Source organism: Cherax quadricarinatus, chromosome 62 (genome assembly GCF_038502225.1).
Source record: "Cherax quadricarinatus isolate ZL_2023a chromosome 62, ASM3850222v1, whole genome shotgun sequence".
In the NCBI taxonomy this organism is placed as follows: domain Eukaryota; kingdom Metazoa; phylum Arthropoda; class Malacostraca; order Decapoda; family Parastacidae; genus Cherax; species Cherax quadricarinatus.
Window position 1 is genome coordinate 20,864,377 of NC_091353.1, and position 21,832 is coordinate 20,886,208.

The 21,832-nt window shown below is 45.6% G+C and overlaps 1 protein-coding gene across 6 annotated transcripts in view; it reads right to left on the minus strand.

Moving 5' to 3' along the window:
* Nucleotides 1-21,832, minus strand: part of LOC128687229 (RNA polymerase II-associated protein 1) — a 212,166-nt gene that overhangs the window by 113,256 nt on the left and 77,078 nt on the right. For all 6 annotated transcript variants that reach the window (XM_070098490.1, XM_070098491.1, XM_070098486.1 and 3 more), the window contains exons 7-8: nt 16,857-17,019; nt 9,305-9,462 (exon numbers count right to left, since the gene is read on the minus strand). In XM_070098490.1, the coding sequence (XP_069954591.1) occupies nt 9,305-9,462; nt 16,857-17,019 (321 nt within the window). The remainder of the gene's footprint in view (nt 1-9,304; nt 9,463-16,856; nt 17,020-21,832) is intronic.

A 21,832-nucleotide genomic window follows, 5' to 3' on the forward strand; every position in this document is an offset into this window, starting at 1 on the left:
GATAACAAGGAGGAGGACAAGGAGGAGGACGGGGAGGAGGACGGGGAGGAGGACGAGAAGGAGGACGAGGAGGAGGACGAGGAGGAGGACGAGGAGGAGGACGAGGAGGAGGACGAGGAGGAGGACGAGGAGGAGGACGAGGAGGATGAAGAGGAGGACGAGGAGGAGGGCGAAGAGGACGAGGAGGATGAGGACGAGGAGGAGGACGAGGAGGACGATGAGGAGGACGATGAGGAGGAGGACGAGGAGGAGGACGAGGAGGAGGACGAGGAGGAGGACGAGGAGGACGAGGAATAGTAGGACGAATAGGAGGACGAATAGGAGGACGAATAGGAGGACGAGGAGGAGGACAAGGAGGAGGACAAGGAGGACGACGAGGAGGAGGACAAGGAGGAGGACGAGGAGGAGGACGAAGAGGAGGACAAAGAGGAGGACAAAGAGGAGGACAAAGAGGAGGACAAAGAGGAGGACAAAGAGGAGGACAAAGAGGAGGACAAAGAGGAGGACAAAGAGGACAAAGAGGAGGACAAAGAGGAGGACAAAGAGGAGGACAAAGAGGAGGACAAAGAGGAGGGAGGAGGAAGTGGAGGAGGAAGTGGAGGAGGAAGTGGAGGAGGAAGTGGAGGAGGAAGCAGAGGAGGAAGCAGAGGAGGAAGCAGAGGAGGAAGCAGAGGAGGAATCGGAGGAGGAAGCAGATTAGGAGGAGGAGGAGGAGGACGAGGAGGAGGAGGAAGTGGAGGAGAAAGTGGAGGAAGAGGAGGAGGATGAGGAGGAGGATGAGGAGGAGGATGGGGAGGAGGATGGGGAGGAGGATGGGGACGAGGACGAGGAGGAGGAGGGCGAGGAGGACGAGGGCGAGGAGGAGGAGGACGAGGAGGAGGAGGACGAGGAGGAGGAGGACGACGAGGAGGACGACGAGGAGGACGAGGAGGAGGAGGAGGACGACGAGGAGGAGGACGAGGAGGAGGACGAGGAGGAGGACGAGGAGGAGGACGAGGAGGAGGAGGATGAGGAGGAGGATGAGGAAGACTACGAGGACGAGGAGGAGGACGAGGATTAGGAGGACGAGGTGGAGGAGGACGAGGACGAGTAGGACGAGGAGGAGGAGGACAAGGAGGAAGAGGACGAGGAGGAGGAGGACAAGGAGGAGGACGAGGAGGAGGAGGACGAGGAGGAGGAGGACGAGGAGGAGGAGGACGAGGAGGAGGACGAGGAGGAGGACGAGGAGGAGGACGAGGAGGAGGAGGAGGACGACGAGGAGGAGGACGAGGAGGAGGACGAGGAGGAGGACGAGGAGGAGGACAAAGAGGAGGACAAAGAGGAGGGAGGAGGAAGTGGAGGAGGAAGTGGAGGAGGAAGTGGAGGAGGAAGTGGAGGAGGAAGCAGAGGAGGAAGCAGAGGAGGAAGCAGAGGAGGAAGCAGAGGAGGAATCGGAGGAGGAAGCAGATTAGGAGGAGGAGGAGGAGGACGAGGAGGAGGAGGAAGTGGAGGAGAAAGTGGAGGAAGAGGAGGAGGATGAGGAGGAGGATGAGGAGGAGGATGGGGAGGAGGATGGGGAGGAGGATGGGGAGGACGACGACGAGGGCGAGGAGGAGGACGAGGAGGAGGATGAGGAGAAGGACGAGGAGGAGGACGAGGAGGAGGACGAGGAGGATGAGGAGGAGGACGAGGAGGCGGACGAGAAGGACGAGGACGAGGAGGAGGAGGGCGAGGAGGACGAGGGCGAGGAGGAGGAGGACGAGGAGGAGGAGGACGAGGAGGAGGAGGACGAGGAGGAGGAGGACGACGAGGAGGACGACGAGGAGGACGAGGAGGAGGACGACGAGGAGGAGGACGAGGAGGAGGACGAGGAGGAGGACGAGGAGGAGGAGGATGAGGAGGAGGATGAGGAAGACTACGAGGACGAGGAGGAGGACGAGGATTAGGAGGACGAGGTGGAGGAGGACGAGGACGAGTAGGACGAGGAGGAGGAGGACAAGGAGGAAGAGGACGAGGAGGAGGAGGACAAGGAGGAGGAGGACGAGGAGGAGGAGGACGAGGAGGAGGAGGACGAGGAGGAGGACGAGGAGGAGGAGGAGGAGGAGGAGGAGGAGGAGGAGGAGGAGGATGAGGAGAAGGAGGAGGACGAGGAGAAGGAGGAGGACGAGGAGAAGGAGGAGGACGAGGAGAAGGAGGAGGACGCAGGGATAAGGAGGACTTTCTAAGGGAGGGGATTTAGGGCCTGGGCTTTGGTTTTTAGCTGGCAGGATAGGATGTCTGTCTATTTGGTCTGGTTCGGTCAAGGACCCCTGTCTATCTGGTCTATCCGCCTAGGCTGGTCTCAGGAGGAGGGCCGCAAGGACTGGCGCCCACGCCACGGGGCGCTCAGGATCTTCAAGGAGAGCATAAGGCATTTGTCTGATTTTTTGGGCCAGGTTTGGTGGTAATTTACGCTCATGGGGTGTCATTGGTGCAGGGCCATGGCTCATGGCGTTTCGCGGCTTTACGGGCGCAGCCGCCACACGGTCGTTTATTTTGAGGGACTCTCGCTTATACGGGCCCCCGGCACCCGGCCTGTTTCATATCCTCCTGTAGGATCCGGTGAAGCACCAAGTCTCCTAATATGGTCTGGACCCGTTTCAAGGTGGGTTTTAGGGTTATTTTATATATACAGTCTCTCAAGGATTCACGGCTTTTCAGCTGGCTTCACGATTCATGGAATTCCCAATCGGCCATTCCCAGGCCAGGATTGAGGCCAGGACCCCAGGCCGCATTGAGGCCAACCAAATTCCCAGCCGCCATCATATTCAAGGTCTCACCACCCGCGAGGTCCTCAGGGTACCCTCCCTCCGGACCCTCGCACTGGCAGCTTAGGCCCTCCCAGGACTCAGGTGTGGTGGAGGAGTGTTTTGTTTGTTCATTATTTGGTTATTAAACTACATTATAAATAATGTGTAGTCGTTCATGGACTGCATATTTGGAATGGCTATTTGGACAAGGGGTAGGTTGAACGGGTGGATATCATGGTGGTTTACTCTGGAAGGACAACAGGCAGGAACCAAAACATTTGGCTACTGGCTAATAATATAATAGGTAATGTAATAATAATAATACTGTAATAATAATAATGTAATAATAATAATAATAATAATAATAATAATACGCAATAATAATAATAATAATAATAATAATACGATATACCTGAAGGAAGGATTGGTACGCACGGCAGGGAGGTGGTCAGGAGGAGGTATCAGGGTGGTGACTTGGTTTATGGCTGGAGGAACATTAGTCCTCTGGCCTCCACATGAGGAATAATCATTGTCGGTGGCTTCTGTAAGGACTGGAGGACTGGAGGTGGTTGAAGGCAGGGTAGGAGGCAGGATAGAAGGCAGGTGGTAGGAGGCAGTGGTAGAAGGCAGGTGGATAGGAGGCAGGTGGTAGGACGAGGATAGAGGACAGTGGATAGGGAGGCATTTGTGATAGGAGGCAGTGGGAGGAGGGCAGGATAGGACGTGGACTGAATATGGAGGGTGCAGAGGCAGTGAATAGGAGGCAGGGTGGACGGCAGGTGGTAGAAGGGTAGGTGATAAAGGAGCAGTGGTAGGAGGCAGGTGATAGGGAGGCAGGTGGTAGGAGGCAGGTGATAGGGAGGCAGTGGTAGGAGGCAGGTGGTAGGTGCAGGATAGAGGCAGCATTATAGGCAGTGGTAGGCAGGTGGTAGGAGGCAGTGGTAGGCAGGTGATAGGAGGCAGTGGTAGGAGGCAGGTGGTAGGAGGCAGGTAGGAAGGCAGGAGGACGGCAGGTGGGATAGAGGCAGTGGTAGAAGGCAAGTGGTAAGACGGCAAGTGGTAAGAAGGTGGTAAGTTGGCAATGGTAGAGGCCCAGGATTAGAGGCAGTGGTGAAGAAGGCAGTATAGAGGTGACCCCTGCAGAGGCACTGATATGAGCAGTGGTATAAGGCAGTGATAAGATGCAAGACTGATGGCGGCTTTGATGCGATAGCATGGCACGGAATAGGATGCCAAGCGGCAGGATAAGCGACAGATACAAGGACTTTGATGCTAAGCGGCAGATTAGGGCCAGTTGGCTAGATGCTGGAGATATGATAGATATGGTGAGTACGATAAGCGATATGTGCTCAGTTGGCAGTGCGGCGGCAAGATGCTGTGGCTGATGCTGTGGCTGATAAGCGATAGATAAGCCGGCCTGGAGGCTGTGGCTTGATGCTAAGGATAGAGCGCTGGCGAATATGATGCTGGCGGCCAGATACAGTGACAGATATAAGCTCAGGGCCATGGCTTGATGGCGGCAGATATGATAGCAGCCAGCGATGATCTGGACAGATGGGCTATGGCCTGATGGCTAAGTTGCTGAGGCAGTGATGTAGCAGGAAGAGGCAGTGATAGGAGGCTTGTGATAGGCGGCAGGTCGCCAGGCAGGTGCTAGAGGCAGTGGTAGACGGCCAGGATAGAGGCAGTGGTAGAGGCCCACCCGCTATAGAGGCAGTCCCCGCTAGAGGCCAGTGGTATATCCAGGTAAAGGCAGTGGTAGAGGAGTGGTAGAGGCAGTGGTAAGCAGGCCAAGTGATCTCCAGTTGATAGTGGCAGTGGTAGGCAGTGATAGAGGCAAGTGGTAGGACCGTTGATATAGGCAGTGATAGAGGTGGTAGCCTTCTGGTAAGCTTATTGACAGTTGGCAGGGCTCGCGGCAGTTGGTAAGAGGCAGGTTAGAGGCAGTGGAATTCCGAACCGGCTAGTTGGCCCAGCCAGGCAGTGCATTCTCAGTGATAGCCATAGTTGTAGGCCGGCCAGTGGACCAGGCCAGTTGATAGCCGGCTAGTGATATCTGGCTTCCTGGCTGGAGGCCAGTGGATAGTACAGTGGCCCTTGAGGCAGATACCTGGCCCCAGATCCGAGGCTGGAGAGGCAGGTCAAGAAGGCAGTGGTAGCCAGGCCCAGTGACCAGAGGCCAGTGGTTGGAGTGCAGGTGTGGTTGCATTATAGTTGGCATTACTAGAGGCATTATATAATCAGGGTAGAGGTGTAGAGGCCAGTGGTAGAGGCAGTGCATAGAGGCAGTGGTAATAGGCTGGATTATTTGGAGGCAGGCGATTGGTGGTAGAGGCAGGTGATATAGGCAGTGGTAGAGGTACTGATAGAACCCACAGACAGAATGCTAAGTGGCCTGAGCAGGATACCGATTAAGTGAATAAGCGCCGAATCGCGACAGATAATAATAATAATGCAATGCGCAACTAATCACGAGCGCTGTCGTAAGTTGTCAACGTCAGAGCAAGAATCGCGAATAATCAATCAATAAGTGAATAATAATGCGGTAATGCGCAATAATAATGCAATAATGGTGGCAGGCAGATGCTAATTGGCAAGGAATAGGATGGTGGTAGAGCAGTGGCAGAGGCAGTGGGTTAGAGGCAGCGATTAGATATATGGCAGTGGTAAGACTTTGTTTAGGCGGTGGCTGGAGGCAAGCAGATTGCAGTGATCGATGAAAGGACAGATCTGCTGGATTCCGACGCAGTGGTGAGATGCCTAATTGATGAGGCGGTGGCAGATTGCTATGGCATTGAGTGTGACTAGGATGTTGGTTGACAGGATGCTATGATAGATGGTGGTAGATGGCAGGATAGGAGGCAGGTGGTAGAGGAGGCAGTAGGTAGCAAGGTAAGTGATAGATATATGGACAGATGGCTATGATAGAAATAGAATAGAGGCAGTGATGAGGATGCTAAGTGGCAGATATGATAGATGGCTAAGGGATAGAGGCAGTGGGTGAGGCAGTAAGGATAGAGCAGCAGATATATGATAGAGGCAGTGGTAGGATGTTGGCAGATAAGGATAGATACAGTGGATAGGAGGTAAGTGGTAGAGGCAGGTAGATAGTGACAGCAGGTAGGCCTTAGATGCTAACAGGATGGCGCATGGCAGCTAATGGCAGGTGGCAGATGTTGAATAGGAGCAAGCAGTGGTAGATATGGACAGGATGGCTGGTGCGGCAGATGCTGGTGGCGGCAGATGCAGGTAGAGTGCTAATGGTGCAGTGGAGTGTAGAGGCAGCTGGCAGATGGCTGGCGGCAGATCGCAGCGGATAGATAAGGCGCTAAGTGGGTGCAGATGCGGTATAGGTATCGGATGGCTATGATGGCAGTAAGGCAGTGGCAGCCAGTAAGGTATGATAGGATATGGTGGTAGAGGCAGTGTTTGAGGCAGTGGTAGAGGCAGTGATAGAGGCAGTGGTAGAAGCAGTGGTAGAGGCAGTGGTAGAGGCAGTGGTAGAGGCAGTGATAGAGGCAGTGGTAGAGGCAGTGGTTGAAGCAGTGGTAGAGGCAGTGATAGAGGCAGTGGTAGAGGCAGTGGTAGAGGCAGTGGTAGAGACAGTGATAGAGGCAGTGGTAGAGGCAGTGGTAGAGGCAGTGATAGAGGCAGTGGTAGAGGCAGTTATAGAGGCAGTGGTTGAGGCAGTGGTAGAGGCAGTGGTAGAGGCAGTGATAGAGGCAGTGACAGAGGCAGTGGTAGAGGCAGTGGTAGAGGCAGTGATAGAGGCAGTTTTAGAGGCAGTGGTAGAAACAGTGATAGAGGCAGTGGTAGAGGCAGTGGTAGGGGCAGTGATAGAGGCAGTGGTAGAGGCAGTGGTAGAGGCAGTGGTAGAGGCAGTGGTAAAGGCAGCGATAGAGTCAGTGGTAGAGGCAGTGATAGAGGCAGTGGTAGAGGCAGTGGTAGAGGCAGTGATAGAGGCAGTGGTAGAGGCAATGATAGAGGCAGTGGTAGAGGCAGTGATAGAGGCAGTGATAGAGGCAGCAGTAGAGGCAGTGATAGAGGCAGTGGTAGAGGCAGTGGTAGAGGTAGTGATAGAGGCAGTGGTAGAGGCAGTGGTAGAGGCAGTGGTAGAGGCAGTGATAGAGGCAGTGGTAGAGGCAGTGATAGAGGCAGTGATAGAGGCAGTGGTAGAGGCAGTGGTAGAGGCAGCAATAGAGGCAGTGGTAGAGGCAGTGGTAGAGGCAGTGGTAGAGGCAGTGATAGAGGCAGTGGTAGAAGCAGTGATAGAGGCAGTGATAGAGGCAGTGGTAGAATCAGTGGTAGAGGCAGTGGTAGAGGCAGTCACACTCAATCTACAAGCACCAAACAATGAATTATTGTGAAATGTTTGGAAGAGCAGGGAGACTAATGTTCACTCCAGCATAAACAAAGTCACACTGACAATGTGTCAACCACTCCCTCGTGTTTTTGTACAATTTCCTTCTTCAATTATATCGTATTATTATTATTATTATTATTATTATTATTATTATTATTATTATTATTATTATTATTATTATTATTACAGTATTATTATTATTATTATTATTACTATTGTTATTATTAGCAGTAGCAGAAATGTTTGGTTCTTTGCTGTGTTCAAGAGTAAACACATGATATCACCGTCCAATACCTGTCCAAATAGCCATTCCAATATGCAGTCATGAATGTTTTCACATTATTTATAATGTAGTTTAATAGCAAATAATGAACAAACAAAACACTCACCACACTGAGTGGTGGGAGGGCTGGCTGCCAGTTGCGGGGGTCGGAGGGAGGGTAGTAGGGACTCGCAGTGGTTGAGGAAGTGGTGGAGGCATTGGTGGAGTCTGTGGTATTTAATAACATACATGTTATTAAAGCATAACATGTATATATTTAGTACAATTTACGACGTTTTCATGTATTTTATGATTGTTCATGGTTCAACAAGTTAAGGAAGCAGTATTGTATTAGATTTCCCTACAATATATTGGGGCACCAAACATTCACGGTTTTTCAACATTTGCGAGGCTCTTGATCCCCTAACCCTCGCGAATGTTGAGGGACACCTGTACTATAAATATTTTAAGGCAAGTAATGAGTGCACTATGTGTGTATTGTACTTTTTTATTGTTTTTGATGCCTAGTTCTATTGCTAACTTAATATATGTTAGTGTAAACTTGTAGCCTGGAACCTAACCTGCTGTATAAGTGGGGCCCTACTGTACTTGTATTTATGTGTACCTGTGAGACAGAGACAGAGATAGAAAGGGACAGATATACAGAGACAAAGATAGACAGAGACAGACAGAGATAGACATAGATACAGACAAACGGAGTTAGAGCCAGGCCGCCAGCTGCCAGCCAGCCACACAGCTGGCCGCCATGCAGCTGGCCAGCCAGCTAACCAGCCAATCAGCCAGTCAGTCAGCCAGCCAGCCAATCAGCCAGTCAGTCAGCCAGCCAGCCAGGCAACCAGCCAGCCTGCCAGCCAGCCAGAATTGTTTCTCTTTACTTAGGGCATAGGTTATAAGACATTCTGAAAGGGTGTTGCACAAATATTGCACATGGGTTATTATCGAGGTTTTTTGATATTTCCTCGACCACTTGTGGCCACATCCACCTCAAAGCCACTAAACTCAGCGTCGAAATCACTTTCCTCTTAAAATAGGAGTGTTAATACTACATGACACCAGTGAATCCCAGGTGTTTGCTGCGCTGTTGGCTCTAGCTGGCGCTCATTTGAACTGGTGTTCCCACAAGGTACTAAGTGGTCCCAGATTTTTTTAATACCATGCACACTGAGTGTTAGGACCCACTCTATGCTGACAAGGCATCTCAGGCCAGTCATGCCAAATTTGAAGGCAGGAAAAATAAAACTTACATATATACTTTTGGGACACTAGCGGAAAAAACGTATATATAGGTTTGGACCATTTATGGGTTAATGGTTAAACCAGCATATGAGATAATATTTATCACAACTGGGTAATAGTGATGGGCATTTGTTTCTAATAAACAATTCTTGTTCCTTTCAACACACCGGCAGCATCCCACCGAGGCCCAAAAGGAAAAAGAAAGCTTCTCCTTTTACATTTAGTAATATATACAGGTGAAGGTGTCACTAGCCCCTTGCTCCCGGCATTTTAGTCGCCTCTTACAACACGCATGGCTTATGAAGGAAGAATTCTGTTCCACTTCCCCATGGAGGTAAGAGGAAATAAACAAGAACAAGAACTAGTAAGAAAATAGAAGAAAACCCAGAGGGGTGTATATATATATGCTTGTACATGTATGTGTAGTGTGACCTAAGTTTAAGTAGAAGTAGCAAGATGTACCTGAAACCTTGCATGTTTATGAGACAGAAAAATGGACACCAGCAATCCTATTATCATGTAAAACAATTACAGGCTTTCGTTTTACACTCACTTGGCAGGACGGTAGTACCTCCCTGGGTGGTTGCTGTCTACCAACCTATTACCTAGGTAATAAACAATTAACACCAGTAAAACAATGTAAAAGAGATATACCACTAGTTGCATTATAGGAGGGTTGACGCAGGTGTCGTAGAAGCCTTCCTTAGCATTCCTAAGGATGTTACCCAAAGTACGTAGACCTAATTGACGCTGGGCTAGCACCTTGGACCGGATGAGAATGAAGAGTTCATCCATAGAGTAGCCGGCACGACCTGAAATTACACCAGACTAAAATGCAGGGCCTAATTCAAAGTTCTGGAAGTGTATCAGAGGTCAAGGCAAAGATCTAAAAAAAAGATACAAATTACAGATGGAGTCTTACAGATGGAGTCTTACTGAGGGAGCCTCACAGATGGAGTCTTATAGAAGAGTAAAACAATACCTACCAGTAGTGAGGAGGTATTTATATGATTTAAAAAGCACATACATGACAGATCACACATAATAAAAACAATGAGTGTGCCATATTTAACTAATAGATTACAAAAGGAAATGAAAGAATCAATAATTTGTTCCACTACCATTTAAACAAGAAGAATAAAGAAAACTGAAACTTATGAAGACATTTTGGTACAACTTGGACTATTAACCCTTTCAGGGTCTGTGCCATAGATCTATGGCTATACGTTGAGGGTCCAAACCGTATATCTACGCCATGAGCTCAGCTCACTCTGATAAGCTGTGAGCAGTAAATTTGGGCCTAGATATGAGAGAATACATCTATGTGGTATGTGTGCACTACATAAAACAAATCCTGCAGCAAACTGTGTATAATTAGAGAGAAAAACTGAGACCGTAATTTTTTATTAAAACAGCGACTTTGCAGTGTCTTTTTCGTATTTTTTTATACTTGTATTTGCGATTTCTTGGTCTAATTTGATAGAATGGAAGATATACTACAGAAATAGAGAAGATTTTGTTTGGTTTTAATAATGGAAATGGCTTGAAATTGAACTCAAAGTAGCAGAAATGTTCAATTTTTGCTGATGTTCAGGAGTAAACAAATGACCTCACAAGTCTAATACATGACAGCTGGCGGGTCTAATATACATTCACAAATGTGGGGATATTATTTATACAATTATTACAATGTTGCATAACAGTAAATTTTCTCTTTTTTTGTTTGAATAAAAATTCATTGTGAATAAAAAACCAAAATGGAATTCATTTGTAAAGCCTGAAAACATAACTAATGAACAGGAGAATTGTTAGTTAAGTGCCAGGAATGCCTGCATTGTTTATTCTGAACCCTATTTTGAAATTAGAATATTTTGAACTTTGCATTAAATTGGACAAATTACTAATTTCCGATCACTTTATTTTGTAGTTGAAACAGTTGGCTTGGCGATTTCTTGTGTTCAATTGATAGAATAGAAGTAATACTAGTGAAATAGCTAAGAATTTGGTTGACTGGAATAATGTAATTGGCCTAAAATGGGAGTCAAAATCGGCAAAATCGCCGATACGTAAATATCACTGACACATCAAAATTTGCAAGAGCATAATTTTGTCAATTTTCCATCAAATTTCGTACTTTTTGTTTTAATACCTTCAGAAAAAGATTCTTTAGCATTTCATAAGAAAAAACAACAAAATTATTTTTTGAAAATTCTTGGACTTTGGTATGCACTTAGAAATTTGGCCTCTGGAGCCAGAAAGGGTTAAATAGTCACACAGAACTGTGAAGCTAAGGAAGCCAGTATATATATGAGAGGAAGGGAGGGGTTAGGCTGGGAATAGTAATGAGAGGATAGACAAAACTATAACTATGCAAAGGCAGTTGATGAATAGATACAAGAAAATTATTCAGACAGTGGTAAAACAACTGAATGGTTTACAAGTGGTAAAAGTGATACAACCAGTGGAAATTAAAAAAAATATGATATATTAAATAATTTATGAGTTTAGCTCTGCTCCTGAAGTTACAGAATCAGTTTTGCAGTATGCAAAATAATTCTGTGATAAAAGCCATGGAGGACATTTTCAGAAAAGATCATGTCTATTTCTCACCTCTAATAATCCCAGGTCTTTTCTGTGTCATTGTATCCATGACAAAATTAGTTTTATCATAGTGAAGCTATTTGTATGTCAGATGGCCAGCATAGACCATTCTCAAACTAGTCTGAATACAAAACAAAACAACTAAAGTGAAATAAAAAAAACATGGGCTGCCTGGTCCCCATTACAGGGAGTTTCTTGTCAGTCTGCAACAGCAATATACATGAGGGCTCAGTTCAAGGTTTTCTACACTTGTGGTCCCACCTGGGGCCTGGGACCTAGGGCATGGGTCCTGGGGTCTGGGGCCTGGGACCTAGGGCATGGGGCCTGGGGCCTGGGACCTAGGGCATGGGGCCTGGGACCTAGGGCATGGGGCCTGGGGCCTGGGACCTAGGGCATGGGGCCTGGGGCCTGGGACCTAGGGCATGGGGCCTGGGGCCTGGGGCCTGGGGCCTGGGGCCTGGGACCTGGGACCTAGGGCATGGGGCCTGGGGTCTGGGGCCTGCGGTCTGGGACCTAGGCCTGGTGCCTGGGGCCTAGGGCCTAGGGCCAGGCTTTCCTGTTGACTGCCAGTTGAACCAGACTGTTGCATGGGAAACTTTGCCTCACACAGCCACCACCACCACCACCACCTGGAATTATCCATCCAGCCACAAATGCAGTAGAAGATCTATACTCCAACAGATGGTCATAGACCATTTAAATTCAATTTCAAATTTTAATTTCTTTATATGCTGTACAAAGACAATGTAGCTTACATGTGATAAATCATTGTTAGGCACAAAAGAAACTCACTAGTATGCAAATTCAAATTGGGCAAATTAATCCTAATGCTTAAAGACTACTTAAGAATTAGACATAGAATACAGTGGACCCCCGCATAACGATCACCTCCGAATGTGACCAATTATGTAAGTGTATTTATGTAAGTGCGTTTGTACGTGTATGTTTGGGGGTCCGAAATGGACTAATCTACTTCACAATATTCCTTATGGGAACAAATTCGGTCAGTACTGGCACCTGAACATACTTATGGAGTGAAAAAATATCGTTAACCGGGGGTCCACTGTATTAAGTAGTATTTTAATACAGTTAGCTAAATTATTGTAGGTAGTAGGTTGGTAGACAGCAACCGTCCAGGGAGGTACTACCATCCTGCCAAGTGAGTGTAAAACGAAAGCCTGTAATTGTTTTACATGATGGTAGGATTGCTGGTGTCCAAGCCCCTCGCACACAAAACCTCCTTTACCCCCTCCCTCCAACCTTTCCTAGGCCGACCCCTACCCCGCCTTCCTTCCACTACAGACTGATACACTCTTGAAGTCATTCTGTTTCGCTCCATTCTCTCTACATGTCCGAACCACCTCAACAACCCTTCCTCAACCCTCTGGACAACAGTTTTGGTAATCCCGCACCTCCTCCTAACTTCCAAACTACGAATTCTCTGCATTATACTCACACCACACATTGCCCTCAGACATGACATCTCCACTGCCTCCAGCCTTCTCCTCGCTGCAACATTCATCACCCATGCTTCACACCCATATAAGAGCGTTGGTAAAACTATACTCTCATACATTCCCCTCTTTGCCTCCAAGGACAAAGTTCTTTGTCTCCACAGACTCCTAAGTGCACCACTCACCCTTTTCCCCTCATCAATTCTATGATTCACCTCATCTTTCACAGACCCATCCGCTGACACGTCCACTCCCAAAAATCTGAATACATTCACCTCCTCCATACTCTCTCCCTCCAATCTGATATCCAATCTTTCATCACCTAATCTTTTTGTTATCCTCATAACCTTACTCTTTCCTGTATTCACTTTTAATTTTCTTCTTTTGCATACCCTACCAAATTCATCCACCAATCTCTGCAACTTCTCTTCAGAATCTCCCAAGAGCACAGTGTCATCAGCAAAGAGCAGCTGTGGCAACTCCCACTTTGTGTGTGATTCTTTATCTTTTAACTCCATGCCTCTTGCCAAGACCCTCGCATTTACTTCTCTTACAACCCCATCTATAAATATATTAAACAACCACGGTGACATCACACATCCTTGTCTAAGGCCTACTTTTACTGGGAAATAATCTCCCTCTTTCCTACACACTCTAACTTGAGCCTCATTATCCTCGTAAAAACTTGTCACTGCTTTCAGTAACCTACCTCTTATACCATATAACTGCAACAGCTGCCACATTTCCCCCCTATCCACCCTGTCATACGCCTTTTCCAAATCCATAAATGCCACAAAGACCTCTTTAGCCTTATCTAAATACTGTTCACTTATATGTTTCACAGTAAACACCTGGTCCACTCACCCCCTACCTTTCCTAAAGCCTCCTTGTTCATCTGCTATCCTATTCTCCGTCTTACTCTTAATTCTTTCAATAATAACTCTACCATACACTTTACCAGGTATACTCAACAGACTTATCCCCCTACAATTTTTGCACTCTCTTTTGTCCCCTTTGCCTTTATACAAAGGAACTATGCATGCTCTCTGCCAATCCCTAGGTACCTTCCCCTCATCCGTACATTTATTAAATAATTGCACCAACCACTCCAAAACTATATCCCCACCTGCTTTTAACATTTCCATCTTTATCCCATCAATCCCGGCTGCCTTACCCCCTTTCATTTTACCTACTGCCTCACGAACTTCCCCCACACTCACAACTGGCTCTTCCTCACTCCTACAAGATGTTATTCCTCCTTGCCCTATACACGAAATCACAGCTTCCCTATCTTCATCAACATTTAACAATTCCTCAAAATATTCCCTCCATCTTCCCAATACCTCTAACTCTCCATTTAATAACTCTCCTCTCCTATTTTTAACTGACAAATCCATTTGTTCTCTAGGCTTCCTTAACTTGTTAATCTCACTCCAAAACTTTTTCTTATTTTCAACAAAATTTGTTGATAACATCTCACCCACTCTCTCATTTGCTCTCTTTTTACATTGCTTCACCACTCTCTTAACCTCTCTCTTTTTCTCCATGTACTCTTCCCTCCTTGCATTGTACTTCCAATTTCCAGGACTCAAGTCCAGCTAACCAGTTTCCCCGAATCCCTTCACAAAATATTATCCTGCTCACACTTCAACAGCTCATCAGGTCTTAAAAACCATTCGACTCCATTCACTCCTATCTAACACGCTCACTCACGTCTGCAGGAAGTCCAAGCCCCTCACCCACAAAACCTCCCCTACTCTCTCCCTCCAACCTTTTCGAGGATGACCCCTACCCAGCCTTCCTTCCCCTACAGATTTATTCGCTCTCCAAGTCATTCTACATTGTTCCAGTCTCTCTAAATGAACAAACCACCTCAACAGACCCTCTTCAGCCCTCTGACTAATACCTTTAGTAACTCCACACCTCCTCCTAATTTTCACACTCCAAATTCTCTGCATAATATTTACACAACACATTGCCCTTAGACACATCTCCACTGCCTCCAGCTGCCTCTTCGCTCCAGCATTTACAACCCAAGCTTCACACCCACATAAGTGTTGGTACCACTATACTCTCATACATTCCCTTCTTTGCCTCCATGGATAATGTTCTTTGTCTCCACAGATACCTCAATACACTACTCACCTTTTTTCCTTCACCAATTCTATGGCTAACCTCATCCTTCATAAACCCATCTGCTGACAAATCAGCTCCCAAATATCTAAAAACATTTACCACTTCCATACTCCCTCCAATGTGATATCCAATTTTTATCTAAATTGTTTGATACCCTCATCACCTTACTCTTGCCTATGTTCATTTTCAACTTTCAACCTTTACACACCCTCCCAAACTTGTCAACTAACATTTGCAACTTTTCTTTAGAATCCCCCAAAAGCACAGTACCATCAGCAAAAGTAACCTATTTTGTATTTTGTTTATTATCACAGTTTCTCTTAGATATGACTCACAAAATCATAATGACACGATTGCAAACAAACCATACCACGGGTAGGGATAGAACTCACGGTCAGAGAGTCATAAAACTCCAGACCAATGCATTAGCCACTGGGCCAGCTGGCCCAGTGGCTAACGCGTCAGTCTGGAGTTTTATGACTCTGACTGCAGGTTCTATCTTTGCCCGTGGTATGGTTTCTCTTAGATATTGACAGTGGGTTAGGCTGAACAGATCACAAGTGCACACCTTCAGTACTGATCCATCTGAACTTCTGTTGCTTTTGGTGCCTGAAATGCTTATACATGTTAGTGGCTTTGTGTGTGTGTAACAATATTTTTCTACATGTATACTACACAATGTATACTAGGCAAAGAAATAAATATTTGAATTTGACTGAAGTTACAGGTATGGTTCATTTTAACCCTTTGACTGTTTTGGTCATACATATATGTCTTACAAGCCAATGTGTTTGACATATACAGTGGACCCCCGCATAACGATTACCTCCGAATGCGACCAATTATGTAAGTGTATTTATGTAAGTGCGTTTGTACATGTATGTTTGGGGGTCTGAAATGGACTAATCTACTTCACAATATTCCTTATGGGAACAAATTCGGTCAGTACTGGCACCTGAACATACTTCTGGAGTGAAAAAATATCGTTAACCGGGGGTCCACTGTACATGTATATACTCAAAAATTATAGTGGCTTCAAACCAAGCAGGAGAAAGCTGGTAGACCCATATGTGAGAGAATGGGTCTTTGTGGTCAGTGTGCACAGTATAAGAAAATCCTGCAGCACGCAGTGCATGAGAAAAAAAAAATCGGTGTTTTTGGATTAAAAAGCCGACTTTGAGGTGCATTTTCATATAATATTTATGGTTATATTCTTGTTTTGTTGGTCTCATTTGATAGAATGAAAAACATATTATAGAAATAGAAGTGATTTTGATTGGTTTTACTATGAAAAGAATCTTGAAATGGAGCTCAAAGTGGCAGAAATGTTCAATTTTTGCCGATGTTCAAGAGTAAACAAATGACATCACTGTCCAATAAATGTCCAACTAGCCATTCTAATATGCAGTCATGAATGGGCTGACATTATTTATACAATTATTACAATATTGCAGTAGTCTGCATAACAGTAAATCTAATATTTTTTGTGTGAATAAAAATTCAAAACAGAAAGCAAGAGTATTATAACAGGGGCCTGGAGATGTGACTGATGAACAGAGAAAATGTTATTTTAGTGACAGGAATGTCTGTATTATTCATTCTGGACCCTATTTTGAAACTGACATTTTTTAATTTGCATGAAATTGGCCAAATTGCCAATGTCTGACCACTTTATCGGGTAGTTGAAATCAGTAAATGGGAGGTTTCTTGTACTCAATCGATAGAACAAATACAGTTCTAAAGAAATAGCTACGAGTTTGGTGGACTGGAACAATGGAATTAGTTGAAAATAGGGCTTAAAGTGGGCAAAATCGCTGATGCGTTAATGTCGCCGATGTCGCTGACTTCAGGAGAGTGTAATTCCATAAGTTTTCCATCAAATTTCATACTTTTGGTATCATTATCACCAGAAAAAGATTCTCTATCATTTCTTTTTTTTTTTTTTTTCAAATATTTTGCGACACCAAAAGACACTTCAGGATTTGGGGTAGAGACAATCAAAGGGTTAAACTTACCTGGTTCCTTTCCATGCTTGTGTAATCCTTCTAGATGGGATATGTCTGCATCATAGGGGAGAATGTCACCCTTGAAGTTAAACCTGGCAATAAATCCCTCATTGTTCTTGAGAGGTTTTGGCTTGGGCAGATCTGTAAAATACTTGAGTTTTTCCATCTCAACCTGCAAATATTAAACACAAAGTTAGTACAGAACTTTTTTTTTTAACACATCGGCTGTCTCCCACTGAGGCAGGGCAACCTAAAAAGATTTTTTTTTTTTACATTTACTAATTTATACAGAAGGGGTTACTAGCCCCTTCCTCCCAGCATTTTAATCACCCTTATAACAATGATGGCTTAAAGAGGAAGAATTCTTCTCCACTTCCCCATGGAGCTACAGATATACAGCCTCTCCTCACTTAACGATGGAATTCCATTCCTAAGACCACGTCGGTAAATGAATTCGTCACTAAGTGAGAAGCATACTATAATGGTGGTGGGTTTGTGTCGATCATCTTCGATATTGTTTCAATGTCACCTTTGCGCCATTTATAAAATTTCTGGTATATTTTTAAATGTTTATACAGCAGTGTACTGTACAGTGGACCCCCGACATTCGATGGCATCAACATTCGATAAATCTGACATTCAATGCATTTTAATGCAAAAATTTCGCCTCGACATTCGATGGAAAACCTGACATTCGATACGATTCGTACGAGACATGTCCAAGTGTGGCCTGAACTGCCCCGTGTGTGCCAGTGTTTACAAGCCAGTCAGTGTGCACGCATCTAAGGATACATTTGGTACATTCCATATTATCACTGTTTTTGGTGCTTGTTTCTGCAAAATAAGTAACATGGGCCCCAAGAAAGCTTCTAGTGCCAACCCTTCAAGAAAAAAGGTGCTAATGATTATTTAAATTAAGAAAGAGATAATTGCAAAGTACGAAAGTGGAGTGCGTGTGTCGGAGCTGGCCAGGTTGTATAGTAAACCCCAATCAACCATCTCTACTATAGTGAGCAGGAAAACGGCAATCAAGGAAGCTGTTGTTGCAAACGGTGCAACTTTGTTTTCGAAACAGAGATCACTAGTGTTAGATGTTGAGAGACTGTTATTGGTGTGGATAAATGAAAAACATAGCAGGAGGTAGCATCTCTCAAGTGATCATTTGTGAAAAAGCTAGGCAGTTGCATGATGATTTGGTAAAGAAATTGCCTGCAACTAGTGGTGATGTGAGTGAATTTAAGGCCAGCAAAGGTTGGTTTGAAAGATTTAAGAATCGTAGTGGCATACAGTGTGGTAAGGCATGGTGAGGCTGCCAGTTCGGACCACAAAGCGGCTGAAAAATATGTGCATGAATTCAAGGAGTGCATAGAGGCTGAAGGATTGAAACCTGAACAAGTGTTTAATTGTGACAAAACAGGCCTGTTTTGGAAGAAAGTGCCAAGCAGGACCTACATTACTCAGGAGGAAAAGGCACTCCCAAGACATAAGCCTATGAAAGACAGGCTTACTCTTCTGATGTGTGCCAATGCTAGTGGTGATTGCAAAGTGAAGCCTTTATTGGTGTATCACTCAGAAACTCCCAGAGCATTCAGGCAAAAGAATATCCTCAAGGCTAATTTGTGTGTGCTCTGGAAGGCAAACATTAAGGCATGGGTCACTAGGGACTTTTTCTATGACTGGTTACACCATGCATTTGCCCCCACTGTGAAAAATTACCTAATTGAAAAGAAATTAGACCTTAAGTGCCTCCTGGTATTAGACAATGCCCCTGGTCATCCTACAGACTTGGCAGAGCGACTTTCTGGGGACATGAGCTTCATTAAGGTCAAGTTTTTGCCTCCTAATACCACTCCTCCCCTGCAGCCCATGGACCAGCAGGCCATTTCCAACTTCAAGAAACTGTACACAAAAGCTATGTTTCAAAAGTGCTTTGTAGTGACCACAGAAACTCAACTGACTCTAAAAGAGTTTTGGAAGGAACACTTTAATATTCTCAATTGTATAAACCTTATAGGTAAGGCTTGGGAGGGAGTGACTAAGAGGACCTTGAACTCTGCTTGGAAGAAACTGTGGCCAGAATGTGTAGACAAAAGGGATTTTGAAGGGTTTGAGGCTAACCCTGAGAATCCTATGCCAGTTGAGGAATCCATTGTGGCATTGAGGAAGTCCTTGGGGTTGGAGGTTAGTGGGGAGGATGTGGAAGAGTTGGTGGAGGAGGACAATTATCAACTAACCACTGATGAGCTGCTAGATCATCTTCAACAGCAAGAGGCCAGACCTGAGGAAACTGCTTCAGAGGAGGGGATAGAGAAATTGAAGAAGTTGTCTACTTCTAAGATTAAGGAAATGTGTGCAAAGTGGCTTGAAGTGCAAACCTTTTTTGATGAAAATCACCCTGACACAGCTACTGCAAGCCGTGCTGGTGACTATTACACTGACAATGTTGTGAACCACTTTAGGAAAGTCATAAAGGAACGAGAGGTACAGGCCTCTATGGACAGATATGTTGTGCGACAGAAGTCCAGTGACTCTCAAGCTGGTCCTAGTGGCATTAAAAGAAGAAGGGAAGTAACCCCGGAAAAGGACTTGCTACCTCAAGTCCTAATGGAAGGGGATTCCCCTTCTAAACATTAACACCAACCACACTCTCCCCTCCTCCCATCCCATCAATCATCCCCAGATCTTCATTAACCCTTTCAGGGTCCATCCCGTAGATCTACGGCTTTACGGTGAGTGTCCAAACCATAGATCTACGCCAAAATTCTAGCGCCGTCAAATTTAGCGCGAAAGCGCTCATAGGCCTACATGTGAGAGAATGGGTCTGCGCCGTGGGTGTGCGCCATAAACAAAAAATCTAGGCCCCTGCATAGCATTGTGGGAACGCCGACTCAGTCACCCTTGTTCACCATGCCTCGTCGCAAGTCAGCTCTTACTCCCCGGAAAATTGGGACTCTCCTCTTCCTATCTGATAGTTCTGACACTGATGGAAGTGGAAATGAAGACGAATTCTACGGCTTTGATCAGTTAGTGACCAAAAAGAATGACCAGGATATCGATAATAGTGCAGAAAACCCTGACGATCCTCGACCTTCTACCTCTGGTGTGGGCACTCGTGACTCACGGTCGGTTGTTCCTAAACGCAAGAGAAAACTAATATTTTCGCGTGGCCAGGCCTCTGACTTCAGTAATGACGATGATAGTGACGTGGATTGTGATTTTATTGCGCTCGATGATCATTCGAGTAGTGATAGTGAGGAATCATATTCACCAGTGAAGCGTCGGTATGTTCGCCGCCGCATGCGCTCGGGTAGTGTACCCTATGCTGTGCCCAGGGGACGGAGTACATCCCGGAGTACATCCCGTGGCCCTACACCAGTTTTAGGTAGTGATAGTGAGGATGATGTGGCTACACTTGGCATGGATAGACCACAGGCATCAGTGGATGGTGTTAGTGGTGGTGGTAGTGGCACCGCCATGCGTGACTCACCGTGCCACGTGGGGACCCACGCTGCTGACTCGTCAGTTCAAGGACAAAGCAGAGCATCAGCCACCAGCCCACCACAACCACAACCACCCGTACAACCAGCCTATGATGTCCAGTATCCACCAGAAAACCGTATGTGGGATTGGCAGCAAAATCCCAATTTTGTTCCCAAGCCTCACCACTTTGATGACTCTCAAAGTGGAATTCTACCTACTTGTCCCCTTGGAACCACGGCCAATGAACTGGAATTCTTTGAATTATTCTTTGACCAGCCACTGATGGAAATTATTGCCAGGGAAAGTAATAAGTATTTTGAGTACACCACGGCAAATACGATCTTATCACCATAGTCAAGACTACACAGGTGGAAAGAGACGACTGTTGCAGAAATGTATTTGCTTTTTGCAACAATAATGCTTATGCCTCACGTCTATAAGCATAATATAAAAGCATACTGGTCCACAGATCGGCTAATTTCTACCCCGGTCTTCAGTGAAATCATACCAGTGAACAGGTTTATCTTACTCTTACGTATGTTGCACTTCTCTGACAAAACCAGGCCTGACAGAAGTGACAGGTTATACAAGATTAGAAATGTTTTCATGTATCTCAAACAAAAGTTCAGGATATACTTTTATCCATTCAAGAATCTTGTAATTGACGAGTCTTTGATTTTGTTCAAAGGTAGACTGTCATTCAAGCAGTACATACTGAGCAAGAGGAACCGCTTTGGTATAAAACTGTTTGTACTCAGTGATTGTGACAGTGGCCTGGTGTTGGATATTGTTGTATACACGGGTAGTAAAACATTGAAAGATACCAAGATGTTATTGGGTATCTCAGGTGATGTAGTGAGAAACATGATGGCACCTTATCTTGGTAAGGGGCATACATTATATACCGATAACTGGTACACAAGCCCATTACTCAGTGATTTCATGCGAGTGAACAAGACAGATGTGTGTAGCACAGTGCGTTCTAATCGTAAACATATGCCCAGGCCCAACGCAGGTGCTCGTGGTGATGACGTGCAGGTGTTTACTGCCAGTGACATGATGGCATTACGGTGGCATGACAAACGAGATGTCACATTGTTGACAACCATTCACCGTAATGAAATGCAAGACAGTGGCAAAGTTGATCGAGTGACTAATGAACGTATTCGAAAACCAGTGTCAGTGATTGATTATACACAAAACATGCGCTTGGTTGACAAGTGTGACATGCAGATTGGTTTTGTTGACTGTGTTCGTAAGAGTTACAAGTGGTACATGAAACTTTTCTTCCATCTCATGGACATTTCAATGCTCAATGCATATAATATGTACCAAAAAAAGACTGGCAACAGGCCACCATATGGTGAATTTTGTTTGTCTGTTGTCAGACAACTCATAATGAAGTACCAGGTAACAACACCTGCAATACAACATGGTCCTCGAATTCCTCAGGATATACCCAAGCGTTTGAGGAGAGAAGGTGATCATTTCATAATACAGCTTCC